Genomic DNA, 14,337 nt, shown 5'->3' with positions numbered 1-14,337 from the left:
AATGTTTTATTAAGCTGTAAGGGTACCAACATTTTTGTCCACGTCTATGTTATCCTGTACCAGAGTGTGGACGACACTGAAGTTAAATTCTTCTTTATAGTGCAGTCTTAGGGGATATATTTACTAAAGATCGTTTTTTCAAAGTCACTGAGAATCTTTGGCTTTAAGTGCTGGATTTAAAAAAGAAATAGTAATACACACAAAATGAGCCTGATTGTGCATGTATTACTATTGCCCTTTTACATCATGCATAGCTGCTGAGAATCGTCTGGTTTGCAAAACCAATCTTCAGTAAATATATTTCCTCAGTGTCTGTAGTGGGGAGTAAGGCATCCTAATATAGGATTGCCCAACCCAAACCCAGCAGCTAAACTTTTCTATTATGCTGGTATTAACGTGTCCAAACTCAAGTCTAAATTGAAGTGCAAAAATAAAGTGGTCTAGCAGTTGTGGGCTACATGCAAAAGCAGCCAGTGTTTACCATGCTTGCAAAACAATAAATGTTTTTGTACTCCTTGCAGTGCAACATGGTTTGTCCAGGTGCACAGTTACTTGCTCTTTTTTGCTTTACAGAATCAGCCTCATTGGGTGCTATAGTGTACATCAGGACTATAGTATCTACAAAAGTATGTATTTGGCATAAATTGCTCTGTGTGGTCTAAGGGCCTGATTCACTACGGAACACAGTTGTTAATATGCACTCCAGCAATTGTTGCGTTCCATAATCAGCCGAAGCACTGACAACGTGTGTGGATGTTACCAATTTCTGAGTGAGGTCAGGACTTGTGCAAGTGTGTATATGGGTCCGATGTTAACGATTGTTTTTCTATGTTGCCCTAGTATACGGATGTGAGTAAGGAGAAGTGGGCGTCCTTATGTATGACTGCGTTCGCAATGTGAATGCAAGCAGTTAAATAGCAACTCTGATATTAGCAACTGCGGTGCCTGCGTATAAGCAGAATTGCGTTCCGTAGTGAATCTGGCCCGAAGACGAGCACACAGAGCAAATATGCCTGAAGTACAATAACAAGCTAAATTAGTTAGCAGCACAAGGTGTGCAGCAATGGAATTCCTAATTATCATTCACTTTGTCAGGAACTAATGCTGTCCATTGTTCCACTAGAATTAATGATGTTAAATCTCTAAGTATTATGAAGCTGGTGTATACTTTGGAGATAAATCCATGCGCTCTAGGAAGCCTAGCAAAGGGTACTCGGGGTGTCTAGGTGGCTTAGCCTCCAACTGAACAGATATCCCATATCCCAATTAGAGATTAAAAACAACAAAGTATTAGAAGCACAAATTCAATATGCTGTTATTGAAACTTCCTGCAATTGGCCATAGTAATACTCTGTTTTGATTAATAAGACCAGATCTGTTTCTTTATAGTAATGTGTACAGTGGTATGCGGTAATGGTTATAGAATATCTTGGTTATTTTTAATATTGATCTAATAAAGTTAGAATGAATTTGCCATGAATAACTGGGATGTTGTTATGACAGAGTTTACCCTAAAGGTGAACATCTATATAATAATCTCCTAAATAATTTCCCGTCTCCAACAGGCAAGCACAGCGGGAGCGGGGGTATGAGCAACAGGACAGACCTTAGAAGACTGCTCTGTATCAGGAAGGGGGAAGTGCGGAGCAGTGGGCATACTGCAGTGACCTGGCATACGCCGGATCCCTTTACTAGTTATGTGATGGTGCTGACAGGAAGGTTGCTCTGTTTGATGTTGGCCAGTTTTAGCCTTGCCAATAATGAGAAATACTGATTTGTGGGGGATGTTCTGTGGTATAGCTTTTTTTCTTGGTATGGCTTTTTGTGAAATAGCATTGCTGATTTCATGTGCAATGCACCAGTTAAGAGGAATTAAGGTTTGGGATCAAGAGAGCCAGGCTCATGACATGAAAATTTGCTGAGGGAATGGAAACAGATTCTAAGACATCTAAGGGCTAACCCTAAGTCCCCCCAGGGGTGCCTAAACCTAACCCCTCCCTGCGGCTAACGGCTACACTGAACGGACTTAACTCGTTCGGGATTCCAGTTAGATGGATTCCGGTGTAAGGATTAAGATAGGCGTCGGTATTTCGACTCCTATCTTAAGACCTGTGCCGGACTTTTAGACCGGAGGCATTCAGTCTGCCGGTCACCTAACTACATCCCATTTGAATCATATTGAAATGCAGCTTTCAGGTGGAAATCTTGGGGGCCCTACTCCCACTTCTCCCTCACCTCTGCTCAGATAGGGGTTTACTTGGCATAAATATACCATGTATAGATTGTTAGATTATCCACACCCCTGAGCGGTTATGCCTATTTCCATGTTGAATTGTTAATGTGCAGAGTTGTAAAGTGGTATCTCCAACCCTATGTACAATATTTATTCCTCCACTTCCCTGTCTGCATGTTTTGCATCTATTTGTGTCATTCCATGTCAAGTTGATGTTTACTTTAGATGTTTGTCTTTTCTTTAGCTTGTTTACCTTTCCTCTCTCTTTTCTTTTCTGTACCCCTTTTTAAAATCAATAAAAATTGCTGAAAATTTTAAAATTGATTAAAATTAGCATCTCATAGAGTGCCTGCAGTTGATTGGCTGCCCTTTTCCTACTTTCCAAACTTGACTTAAGGTTTCGGTTATTGTATTCTCAGGGCAAATCCAAATTGCTGTATAACTTGTTTTTTTGTTTAGACATTTTATAATCCCTCTGCACACACAAACTATGCAGGAAACAAAATAGAAAATAACTTCTGTGCCCTGTGCTGCAATAGCATCTCCGATTACAGAAGCAAGCTCCAATAAACTTTAGGTACGTCTCTAAATGAAGTATTGTGTCTGCTGAAGGAAATAGTGTGCTCAGTGACTATCCCCAGCATACTGTTCCCTTGCCCTCTGCAGCCTGGGAGAGGCAAGTCATAGTAAGATTTGAAGGCTGCTGCTTTACAATTCTTGTGAATGGACCCTGGTGAGAAAACAGGAGATAAGCAGTCTATTTCATAGTGTGCAAAGAAGACGACTGAAAGGATGCTGGAGGTCTGGACAAGCAATCAAGAGGAAACTTGCATGTAGCAACCACTGTGCTTTAGAGCTGTAGATTGCAGTGCCAAAACTGAGTGCGCCCCTCCCAGCTGGCTGCTCGCTCCTGCCTTTATGTGTCATTAGACAAATGATCAGAGATGGCCATGAACTTTCATTACTGAGGCATGTATTGACTCAGCAGAGCAGATATTGATTGGAGTAGAACCTTCCCATTGCTCTATTCTAGCCACCGCTCTCCTCTCTCCAGTCTATTCCAGTGATTGTTCTCTTACAGTAACACCCTTATGCTTCCAGCCTTTGTGTTTCCCTTCTTTCATCTCTTCCTCCTGTCCTTTTCCCAGTGCTTTTATATATTATTTGTATTCCTCCCCTTCCCTCTGTGCCGGTCTCATCTTACCCCTCACTGTCAGGCCATCGCATCCGGCTGGCAGCATCTGTTAGGACCACGCCTGGAATAAGATGTTCACATCCAAATCAAGCTCCGTTTCCCCCTCTCCATCTATGGAGCAGACAGACACAGATAATCTGGACATTAGAACCAAGGTGCAGTTGCAGGGGGTGCTGTGGAAAAGACCCTTTGGAAGGCAATCAGCGAAATGGTCCAAGAGGTAAGAGAAGTTGCTGGATACAGTGTTTTCCATGATAACCCAATACGTCTATTACAGCGGTTTGTTAGCAGAATCTGATTGTTGTCTACAGTATCATATAATATATAAATCCCTAATAATTTACCATGCCAGGATCAGTAAAATGCACATTTTTACTCTTTACAGGTTCTTTATAATAAAGGACAGCTTTTTGCTTTATTATGCAGAGAATGAAAAGAGAAACTTTGAGAGCAATAGATATTTTAATATACACCCCAAGGTGAGTTTTACGCAGCTGTCAAAATATTCATATCCACCACCACAACCAGAAATCTCATGGTTAATAATAGTGATCTGAAAATGTTATTTGAGGATACTCCGTTTCTGAGATTTGGAGAATAATGCCTACTACAAAGACAGGCAAATCTTGGCTAATGTTTAACAGCAACTCCTAAGATCTTCAGCCATCTAACCCTAGGAGCTCTAGTCCCAACAGTGCTGATCATACCTAGCTCTGCCCAGAGCATGCAAAAGTCAGAGGGGGAGACGTACTAAGCCCTGGAAAGTGATAAAGTGGAGAGAGTTAAAGTACCAATCAATCAGCTCCTAACTCATGTTACAGGCTGTGGGGCAGATGTACGAAGTTCTGGAAAGTGATAAATTGAAGAGTGATAAACTACCAGTCACTCAGCTCCTAACCATCATTTTTCAAGCACAGTCTGTAACATGAGAGGAGCTGATTGGTTCGTACTTTGGCCCCTATTTAACAACAATGGTAAACACCAGCAGAATTTTTCGTTTAGTATGACTGTGATACTAACAAAAAAATCCACTTGTATTTACCAATACTTACCCCTCCGGCGAGGTCCTCCTCCTCTGCGAGGTCCTCCACTGGGATGCTGGCAGCCTAACGCTGCCAGCGCCGGTATAATGTGCATGACACGGGCACCCGACAGTGCCTGCAAGGCTTCACTGAAGCCGGAAAGCCACCTCTGGGTCTCCATTGCCGGCAATGGGGACCGCTTCGAGCTCGCTATCTAAAAGATGGTGAGAGCAATGCTGTGACAAACAGCGGTAATCTTAGATTACCGCTGTTTGGTAAATCCAGAAAGGGTGGCATAATTCCTGTAGCGAGAACTAAAGGGGTTATGCATCGTTGTTAAATAGGGGCCTTTATCTCTCTGCACTTTATCACTCTACAAGGCTTAGTACATAAATAAATTATGTTAGATCAACTAACATAATTTATTTTATAAATAAAATGTTGACTTTATTCTGTAGGTGTTTATAGTTGTAATGTTTACGTGCAATTCTAGCCTCTGTTTATCACTAAGTAAATATCAGTTCACATTAGGATTACAGTTACCTGAGTTATGCAAGGATGATTACTATGCATAGTGGGGTTGGGTACAGGGTGCCGGCGGTGAAAATCCCGACGCCAGGCATCCCGACCGGGTTAGAATACATACACTTGCTGGTCAGTATCCTAACTCTCTCCCTACCCCTAACTCTCCCTCCCCGGTACCTAACCCTAACCTCCCCCCCTATCACCTAAACCAGAGGTTCCCAAACGCAGTCTCCAAGGCACCCCAATAGTTCAGGTTGTAGAGATATCCATGGTTGAGCACAAGTGACTTAATTAGTACCTCAGTCAATTTGATTTAACCACCTCTGCTCAACCATGGATACCACTAAACTCTGAACTGTTGGGGAGCTTTGGGGATCGCGTTTGGGAACCTCTAGCCTAAACCTAACCTTCCCCTCCCCGCACCCTAAACCTAACCCTCCCCTATTAGTGCCTAACCATCCCCCTAAACCCGCTATTTAACTTCGGAGAGCCTGCGGGCGGGATTCTGACAAGTGCCAGAATGCCGGTGCCGGTGTTCTAAGCACCAGCATCCCTGTACGTCGGGATTTTGACCGCATCCTGTATAATGCTATTACTTTATTTTTTCACTTGTTTCTTTGTTTTCTTTTATCTAAGCCAGTGTTTATCAAATCCGGTCCTCATGGAACCCTTACAGTGCATGTTTTCCAGATCATGTAGCTGGAGCACAGGTGTGTTAATTGACTAACACAATAGTTCTACAGGTGCTACTGATTATTCCTGAGGATACCTTGAAATCATGCACTGTTAAGGTTCCATGAGAATCAAGTTTGAGAAACACTGTCATCTTTTACTTTTGAGGTCACTGTTATTAAATAATTTAGAATAAATCTGTAGCTTTCCAGAGGGCCACACAAAACATTAAACTGTCTCAGAATAATTATTTTTTCATATTAAATGTCTGCAACTTATTTCTCATGTTTAACGTGGCCTTTCCTCAGGGAGTGATACCACTTGGTGGCTGCCGGGTAGATGCTAAAGAAGAGCCTGGTATGCCTTATGCCATTAAGATCTCGCATGAAGATTTCCATGTATGTATTTAGCCCAGTTTGATCATTTACCCCCACTATAGTGGTTTCTGGTATTAGGTACCTCGCCGATGTTTCCGGTCATTGTACTGCAGTCTTATTTTCAGCAATCATCCGCGCTGAGAACACACAAGCAGAAAGGTAGTGACCCCAATGTAGCTGGGTTGAAACTAAGTAACCTCTGTGAGGCTAGACAGAAGGATTGTTGGGTTCACAAACATGAACAGAACATTCTCAGCTTTACTATGAGCAATCTAACTATTGCCTGAAAAGCCCTTATGCTAAATGTCCTAGGATCCCGGCGGAGAATTATACAAGTAATCTACTTGCCAATCTCTTGGGGGGGCATAACCTATCATGTACTACCGTTCCCTGGCACTTATAATGCCCTTTTATGTTCCTAATAGTGTATATGTTCTAAGATTGTAGTCCCATGATGGTCTTCTCTTTTTCTATGCTTCATGTGTGCTCTACATTTAATGCTAGATGCAGAACCATCCACAAGTAGCCAGCAAGTCCCAGGAACTAATGTAGTTCTCATAAAACATTCTTCCAGGTGCCCATGGAATAGTCAATAGAACTTATATATATTTACGGACCGTGCTTGCCCTGTAACAATGGATTGATGTTCAGTCTGAGCCCAGAGGTTTCTTGCTAGAACATCGCCATCACATAACGCTGTATATTACCCGGCCTCATAGGACTGCAGCTCTCTTTCCACTCTGCAGGGGAACATCTTGCTGGCAGCAGAGTCCGAGATTGAGCAAAGTCAGTGGCTGGAAATGCTGCATGAATCTGGCAAAGTGTAAGTACGAGAGTATGCATTCTGCCAAATGGAAATTGTGAAAGGAGTAGAATCACGGGGACATATCCTACCGAGTATGCAATGACGTGGAAACCAGTGCTAATTAGTAAATTATAATACATTATTAGAAACGGATGTGTCACAGAATAATGATATCACATTTATTACATTAAAATTGATATGAAAAAACTGAGCTTATATGTGAACATCTGTATATAGATCTCAAAAACGTTAAATGACCCTCCTATGGGACAGTTGTTATAATTAGGACTTATTTATTGCCAGTTATTTATATAGCGCTTTACAGAGAATATTTGGCCATTCACATTAGTCCCTGCCCCAGTGGAGCTTACACTCTATTCCCTATCACATGCTTACACACACACTAGGGTTAATTTGTGTTGGGAGTCAATTAACCTACCAGTATATTTTTGGATTGTGGGGAGAAACCCACGCAAGCACAAATGTTCAAGTTTTCGCATGTGTAAACCGTTTGCCCGAATCTGCCTCTTTTCGCACGTAGGTGCACTCCAGTTATTTGCACTATTCTGTTGCAAAAGACGCCATGCGGTTTTCGTGTGAAAATTCCCCATGCTGTCAGCAGCGAAAAAAAAGGCCAACTAATCCTGGGTAACAGGATAGAAGTCTGTTAATGAACATAATCAAAGGGTTTAGGGTTCTTACATTGTGGCAAGTGGCTGTTATATAGTATGCATTTTTCTGTAACAGTGAAAAAATGATAGAAAGCTATTGGGGGTACATTAAAATGGGGGTACATATATTTGTTTGTATCATAAAACTGCATATTTAAAAAATGTTAAAAATACACTGTCAGACAGTCCTAAAAACACCTGTCCCAGTCATAGACCCCCCAAATACCAATCCCACTACTTTAGACCCATTTTACATTTTAACCCCAAAATTACATCTCATTATTGGCCGAATTAAGCCAATTAAATAATTATATTTGCCTAATTAGTCATTAAGGGGTGTGTCCAAGGGGTTCTAAACCCAGTCCCCACTTTTTTTAGCCAAAAATAAGGGTTGTGCACAACATATCTCCTGCTCTGAGATAGTGAAAACGTCTCGCAGCTTTTGATTATGGACCCGTGCGAAAAGCTGTGGCTAATAGCATCGGTAAAAACTTTTTGCAGCGAATTGAATGTGGCCCTAAATGAGATACAGAAAACTGAGGGATGTTTGGCAAATTGTTGTCTGACCTGATCATACAATGTTTCTATGATCTGCCACTTTGTATTGACATTGATTTTTTAATAGTTACAGCACTAATGATTAATCATTTGATCTGAAACTACAAGCTGCACATTTTTATATATATATTTGCTTTCCATATTAAAAAAAGGCAAACCTAAAAAAAATTCTAAAAAATTACATATACAAGAGAGAATGTCCTTTATCACTGATTATTACATCGCCTCCGCTGTATACGTTGCCTGACAGCAGTTACATTAATGTGAATGGAGGAGTGGCCGAAACAATGTTCTAATTGTATTATGTATTCCTTCACCCCCAGGACATGGCAGAATGCCCAGCTGGGAGAGGCTATGATCGGGAGTCTGGAGGCCCAGGGTCTGCAGCTAGCTAAGGAGAGGCAGGAATATTTTGGTTAGTGTCTTTCTAACAATTAGAGGGTGTTCTCTTCTGTATATAATACAATGTACAATAAACCACAACATACATCATTTACCATGATATGTGGATCACATTATGTATATTCTTTGCATGTTAAATAGTAACATAAAATAAATGTCTACTTATTCTGGGCATAATCTATATCCGCCCGGGCCAGATAATTGCACAGTGTATACAGGGGAATCAATAAGAACATATTGATCAGTCGGGCATGCCGGATGTCCAGCATGCCCGTTCCATCTGATATTTTCAAAGTGAAAGTTGGCCGCATTGGAAAGTGTATGCCCAGTCGCAGCTGACTGACGGACATTTCCTTGTTCCTTCACATGGAAGAAATGGGGATATGTCTCCTCCCCTGGGGATGAGTGCAAATTCCTGGCCCATACACTGTGAGTTATCTCACGATATCAGGCTGTCAGATAAAACGCTTGTCGGTCCGAGATAAAAGGGAGGAGATGGTGTATTTTCAGATGTGTCCCTTACCATGCAGGGTTATTCCTACTCCGCAAAAATGATTAGGTATTAAATAGCTATTATGCTCCCCCACTGCAAAAGCTCAGGTAGTCCCAGTGCAAGACAACCTGGGCTGGATTGCATGATAACAGAGAGCACTATGTTACCACCAGGCTATATAGCAAAATCTGTGGCTGTGGCGCAGTCCATCCTCCCAGGGCCTTATATATTGTGTGCATTTTGGGGGCCAGCGCATGCACAGTGAAGACACTCAGCATAAGTTTCTGCAATAAGGAACAAGACTGCATTAACATTTAAGTTAGGGTTGTTCAATTCATAGCCCGGGAGGCAAGTTGTAGCCCTCCAAGGCTCTGTTTGATAAGAGTAATATGTCGTACCGCACATGCTAACAAATAATGTGTACGCCTACTGTATGTCCAGGTGCAGATTCACTTTGCAATTCCTTCCACAGGATGTAGAGGGATGGACAAGTACGTGCAGACAGTGTACAGCAAAAGCATGTACACACAATAGCGGCCAGCCCAGTTCTAATCAATACCGAACGACTCCCCCCTGAGTGGTCAGAGTGTGGGAAAGTTGCTCTGCAATAATTTTTTTTAGAACATTTATTTTTATTTTTAAACTACATTTAAAAACCAGCCTCCATCATCAAAATTATGATGACTGGAGTAATAGCAGCATGATGATACACTGAATACCATATCATAATTCTTTTAGCCGTCAGATGCATTCTCCCAGCATATATGCGTAATAGTTGTGTGTCTGCATTTTATGGACGCAAATAAGTCCAACTTTGCTTGTACACTTACTTCTCATGTTATCTTTCTGCAGATAAACTGATGGAGGAAACAGAGGAGCTCTGCTCGCAGCGAGAACAGAAAGAGGTAACATACTGTGGCAAGCTAAAGGAATAGCACCTTATATCCATTGTTGGTCTAAGATGGGTTTGTTCATAGATGACCATTGTGGTCCCTAATATATGTGACCAGTATATTGTTTCCCACACACCAGGCTGGCCCAGTGCATAAGAATGTCACTTCACTAGCATTGCTATGCTGTGCCCCAGTGTTGTCATAGTTTCCCTAGTTATTTCCTGATGCTATCATGAGATGTCTTATATCACATACATGCGGGAATTACCCCAGTAGTGTAATAAGGCAGATGTCACTGAGTGTCTTTGTGCTTTGGGTAGGAAAGCTCAATAAATCATTTCCATTCCAGTTAGACAATCAGTTATGTAGACAAATCAGTAATATTATTTATAACCTTTCTTTGCGTTCTGTCAGTAAAATAACAGAAAGTTAAATTTGCCAGATTGTCTATCTGACAGTACACTGTTTTACATGTTACAGGATATCAATAATAACTTAAAGATACTGCGTAGATGGAAATTCAAATGACTTTAACATATAAAAAGAGATGTTTCGAAAGTTTATCTTAATGCAGAAATGAACTAGTCCTGGATCGTCCACTGCTATGCCCAAATAAAAATTCTATGTAAAGCTCTTTAACATATATTTAGGCTAAAAATTAAATGCCAATCACCATGTCATCCTCTGTTAGTTACTCAGTAGTGGAGACTCAGTTTAAGGTCCTTACCAGCTGGTATTGATGCCCTTTGGTGCACGCTAAAATGTACACAGGGGTTCCTGCCACTTGTTGGCGATGTGCCTCAGCTGTTGGCACCCTGCTCCACTTCTGATGAGACTGTGTAACACTATGCCCCTTATAGAATTTAGTAATATCTCTGTCTAAAGAGATGTTGGGCCCGGAAGTCAATTAGGAACCCGTTTTTTTGGCTTCTCAATTAGATTACCGGCCCTGTGTAGTCTTGTAAAAAAGTCACTCCTGAAACATTTAAAAGGGGCAAATTACACAAATTAAACATTTAAAAGCTGTAATTACAGTTCATTGGAGATTCACGACTCCCCTTACCATAGTAGAGTTGTTCACAAGACTGGAGTTCTATACGATTATGGACAACCTTATGATGACCGGAGCTGCTAAATTTAGAGAGTTTAGTGCAATCTGGAGTCCATGGCTCCAGTTTAAAGATTCTCCCTCCTACCTTAATAATGTCCAGGGTGGTCCCTAATACGCTTAGCAACCTCTTTACTTCATCAATCTTCTTCTTGGGTGGTTCCCCCGTCCATCTTTTTTCCCTCTGTCTCTTTTTTCCCCCCCTCTAAATCCTCTCATTTTATTTTCCCCTTCTTTTCTTGTCATTTTTATCACTACTCGTCCTGAGAAATTGGTGCCTATGTTGTTTTTGTTTTGTTCACCTCAATGTGGTTAACTTGCTTTTGTCTATTTTATTCGATGTCATCTGTACTATGTTTTATGAGGATGCTTTACACCCTGTGTTATTGATTCTGGTGATTTCAATAAAAAACTTTTATTGTACAATTACATTTTATTTTTTTTAAATATCAGAGGTTGGCCTGCCACCAATATGTGAAGGCAGCACATGGCATTGATACAGCTCAGTATAACTTCTCTGGAGTCAATTTTGCCTAATGACAGAACACTAAAAGGATGCACGGAAAATATGAACAGTGCTAATACCCAATCTGTATTACCTAGAACTCCATATTGGTAATATGGCAGAATAAAAATATCTAAAGTTTTGCCAATAAGACATAGGTGTGTACTTACTAAAGTGAGAGTTTCTAGAAGTGGAGATGTTGCCCATAGCAACCAATCAGATTGTACTTAACATTTAACTAGCACCTTCTAGAAAATAATAGCTAGATTCTGATTGGTTGCTATGAGCAGCATCTCCACTTCTAAGAACTCTCACTTTAGTAAAGTTACCCCACAGCTTTAATAAAATACAGTTAAAAACACTCATGAGATACTCTAAAGAGGATATTTAACTTGCGGCATTTGCGCGGTCTCTCAGAAATCTTGCAGACACAAACATCACTGATTTGCCCTTACAACCCATAGAGAGTGGAAAATCTGCTATGTTAGGCTACCGTAATTAGTGGTGATGTGCGCAGCCGAACACTTGAATGCCCCTCCCCCTAAGTGTGTCTATTTCAATTGGTCTCAACTGTCCATGAAAACCAGCAGTCTGAATGCTTACAGCAGGAGATGTGTGTTCTGACTTTGTGGGTGGCAGCGACCTGGCAACTTGTGTGATTGTATGAAGACAGGGCTGTCTGTGGCACTGTCATGATATGATACAAATATTGAGTCCATATATCCAACTTGTTTTAAATGGCACTCAATTCTCTCAATTTCTATAGCAATACCACACCTGGGCCTAGATTGTAGTATGTTCCTTTAATTCTATATATTTAGTGTCTGCTAATAAAATAGATTTTAGGATAAAAATGTTTAGCACATCCAATCATCACTGACACTTGTTTGTTGGTGACAATCTGTCTGTAGGAGTTGGAGAGGTTAAACCAGATCCTGGAGTCTGAAAAGAACCGGTTTGAGGAACTTGTGCAGGAGCTCAGATTGGAGCAAGAGCAGATCAAGCAGTTAAGTAGCTTATTCATACAATCATATCTGTAGTATAGTATGTATAAATCAGCCATGCAGGCAGAACTAGGAAATAAGTATTCAGAGGAAGCAGGAGTGCCAAAGGGAAAAATAGCTATTGCTGGATCTCCATGAAAAGAGAGTTTAGCTGAGCCCAATGCCACTGACAGTGTGTGGCCTACACCTGAGCAGTACTATTTTGGGACCATACTACCTTCTATCCTTGTCATGGTGGTGCTCATAAATGCACAAGCCCCTGGAGAGAGATAGTCCATGGCCAGCATTGGGAGGCACTGTTTACAGGTTACTGCCCAGTTGCATTTTCCCATTTTCTATATCTCACTTTTTATATCTGTTTGTGTTAATATCTGGTATCATCAAAATATCATGACAATATCATTACCTCTATATTTGGTGTGTTTTTTAAACAATATTGTACATCACTATTACTTAACCACTGCCCCCCCTCCCTCTCTATCCATACCCCCCCCCCCCCCCTCCCCAACCACTCTCTTCCTCTCTCTCCTTTCACCCTCCCATACTCAGGGAGCTAGAGATGACTGTCCACTGTCTGCAGGGAGTAGGAGAAGAGAAGAAGGAACTGTGCAGCCTCACACAACACCTACAGAGGACAATGGAGGTAAGTACTTGACTTGAACTTTGGAACAATTAATTTAGTGGTCATAATTTTTAGAACTGACCTTCCAGAGTCTTTATTTCTGGTTTAAGTGGCAGAAAGCTAGGGAAAATATAATTCATAAAGCCCCAAAGATTTGGGTATGCCTCATAATAGACTAAATGAATTGTATTCTAAAGCATATAATGTACCATGATGAACAGAATGGCAGGAACTCCTTCAGAGCCTCCATTATTACCAAGACCTCTACCAACGTCTGGGGTGTATTTTCCTTATTGTTACACTGATTTCACAGTGACCGCAGTGTAGTAATAAGTGGTGCTGGTTTGTTTTTGTTTTTTATATTCATAAGAATTATGTGAATATCATGTATAATCTTGTTACACTTCTCTAATTATAATTAAAGCAATAAATATAAAACAAAACAGCATAACATAGAATGCTACAGTCTTAAATGTATTCTGCAGTGAATTATAAATACTTTAAATTTAAATAAATGAATAGTTTAATTATACAGTATAATTAGTAAATATTCATATTTAGCAGATGCTGCCTAATACATATGCAATGAGTCACCGCGCATGGGTGGGCAGGACCACTGTGTATGGTCGGAATGGAGACAGCCCATACAATGCAACTGGGTGCAAAGTATGTGGTACCAATGTATATTGTATATGGACCTGTTGGACTCCTAATAGACTACACAGCTTAGAGGGGTATTCAATATGAAACGTTAACTTCACTGTCGAAGTTAACGTTTCATATCAGAGTTTTTACCTGCGTTAAAGTATCGGGCGCGCTCCCGCTTATACCCGTATTCAATATAAATTTAACGAAAACGGGAAACTCCGAAGTTGGATTTGCGTAAAGTTACGAATTTTTCCTTAAAAAAATTGTAAGACCCCCCTAAAGTAGTAAAAACATAGGGGGGACACTATGGGTACCCCCGTTTTAGCCTTTAATTGAAAATCGGGGATTTAAATAGCCGCAGCAGGTGTTTTTTTCCGACATTGAAGAAGTGATGCAGAAGAGCACTTAGGTTATTTTTTTCATTTTTTTAAGTGGTCCCATCAAATTTTGGGGTACATGAAAATGGGTACTAGCATATTTTTATGTCCCTAAAGTAAGTTTTTAAAAATTCTGCATTTGTGCACCTGCCGCTATAATTCTATTCTAGAAAACACCTGCCGCATACTTGCAGAATAGCCCTGAACCTATTTCCCTATTGTTAAAC

General features: G+C 40.7%; 1 protein-coding gene across 1 annotated transcript in view; it reads left to right on the top strand.

Annotated features, from left to right (window-relative positions):
- Positions 1-2,880: 2,880 nt before the first annotated feature.
- The window catches only part of PLEKHD1 (pleckstrin homology and coiled-coil domain containing D1), a 45,460-nt gene continuing 34,003 nt past the window's right edge, over positions 2,881-14,337 (top strand). The window contains exons 1-8 of the mRNA XM_088456489.1: positions 2,881-3,648; positions 3,814-3,907; positions 5,956-6,045; positions 6,771-6,847; positions 8,382-8,473; positions 9,806-9,858; positions 12,371-12,465; positions 13,013-13,106. Coding sequence (XP_088312615.1) covers positions 3,500-3,648; positions 3,814-3,907; positions 5,956-6,045; positions 6,771-6,847; positions 8,382-8,473; positions 9,806-9,858; positions 12,371-12,465; positions 13,013-13,106 — 744 coding nt within the window. The 5' untranslated portion in view covers positions 2,881-3,499. The remainder of the gene's footprint in view (positions 3,649-3,813; positions 3,908-5,955; positions 6,046-6,770; positions 6,848-8,381; positions 8,474-9,805; positions 9,859-12,370; positions 12,466-13,012; positions 13,107-14,337) is intronic.

The sequence above is a fragment of the Taudactylus pleione genome, unplaced genomic scaffold (genome assembly GCF_031769625.1).
Source record: "Taudactylus pleione unplaced genomic scaffold, aTauple2 ptg000707l, whole genome shotgun sequence".
Classification (NCBI taxonomy): Eukaryota; Metazoa; Chordata; class Amphibia; order Anura; family Myobatrachidae; genus Taudactylus; species Taudactylus pleione.
This window is presented reverse-complemented; position numbering and strand designations above follow the sequence as displayed.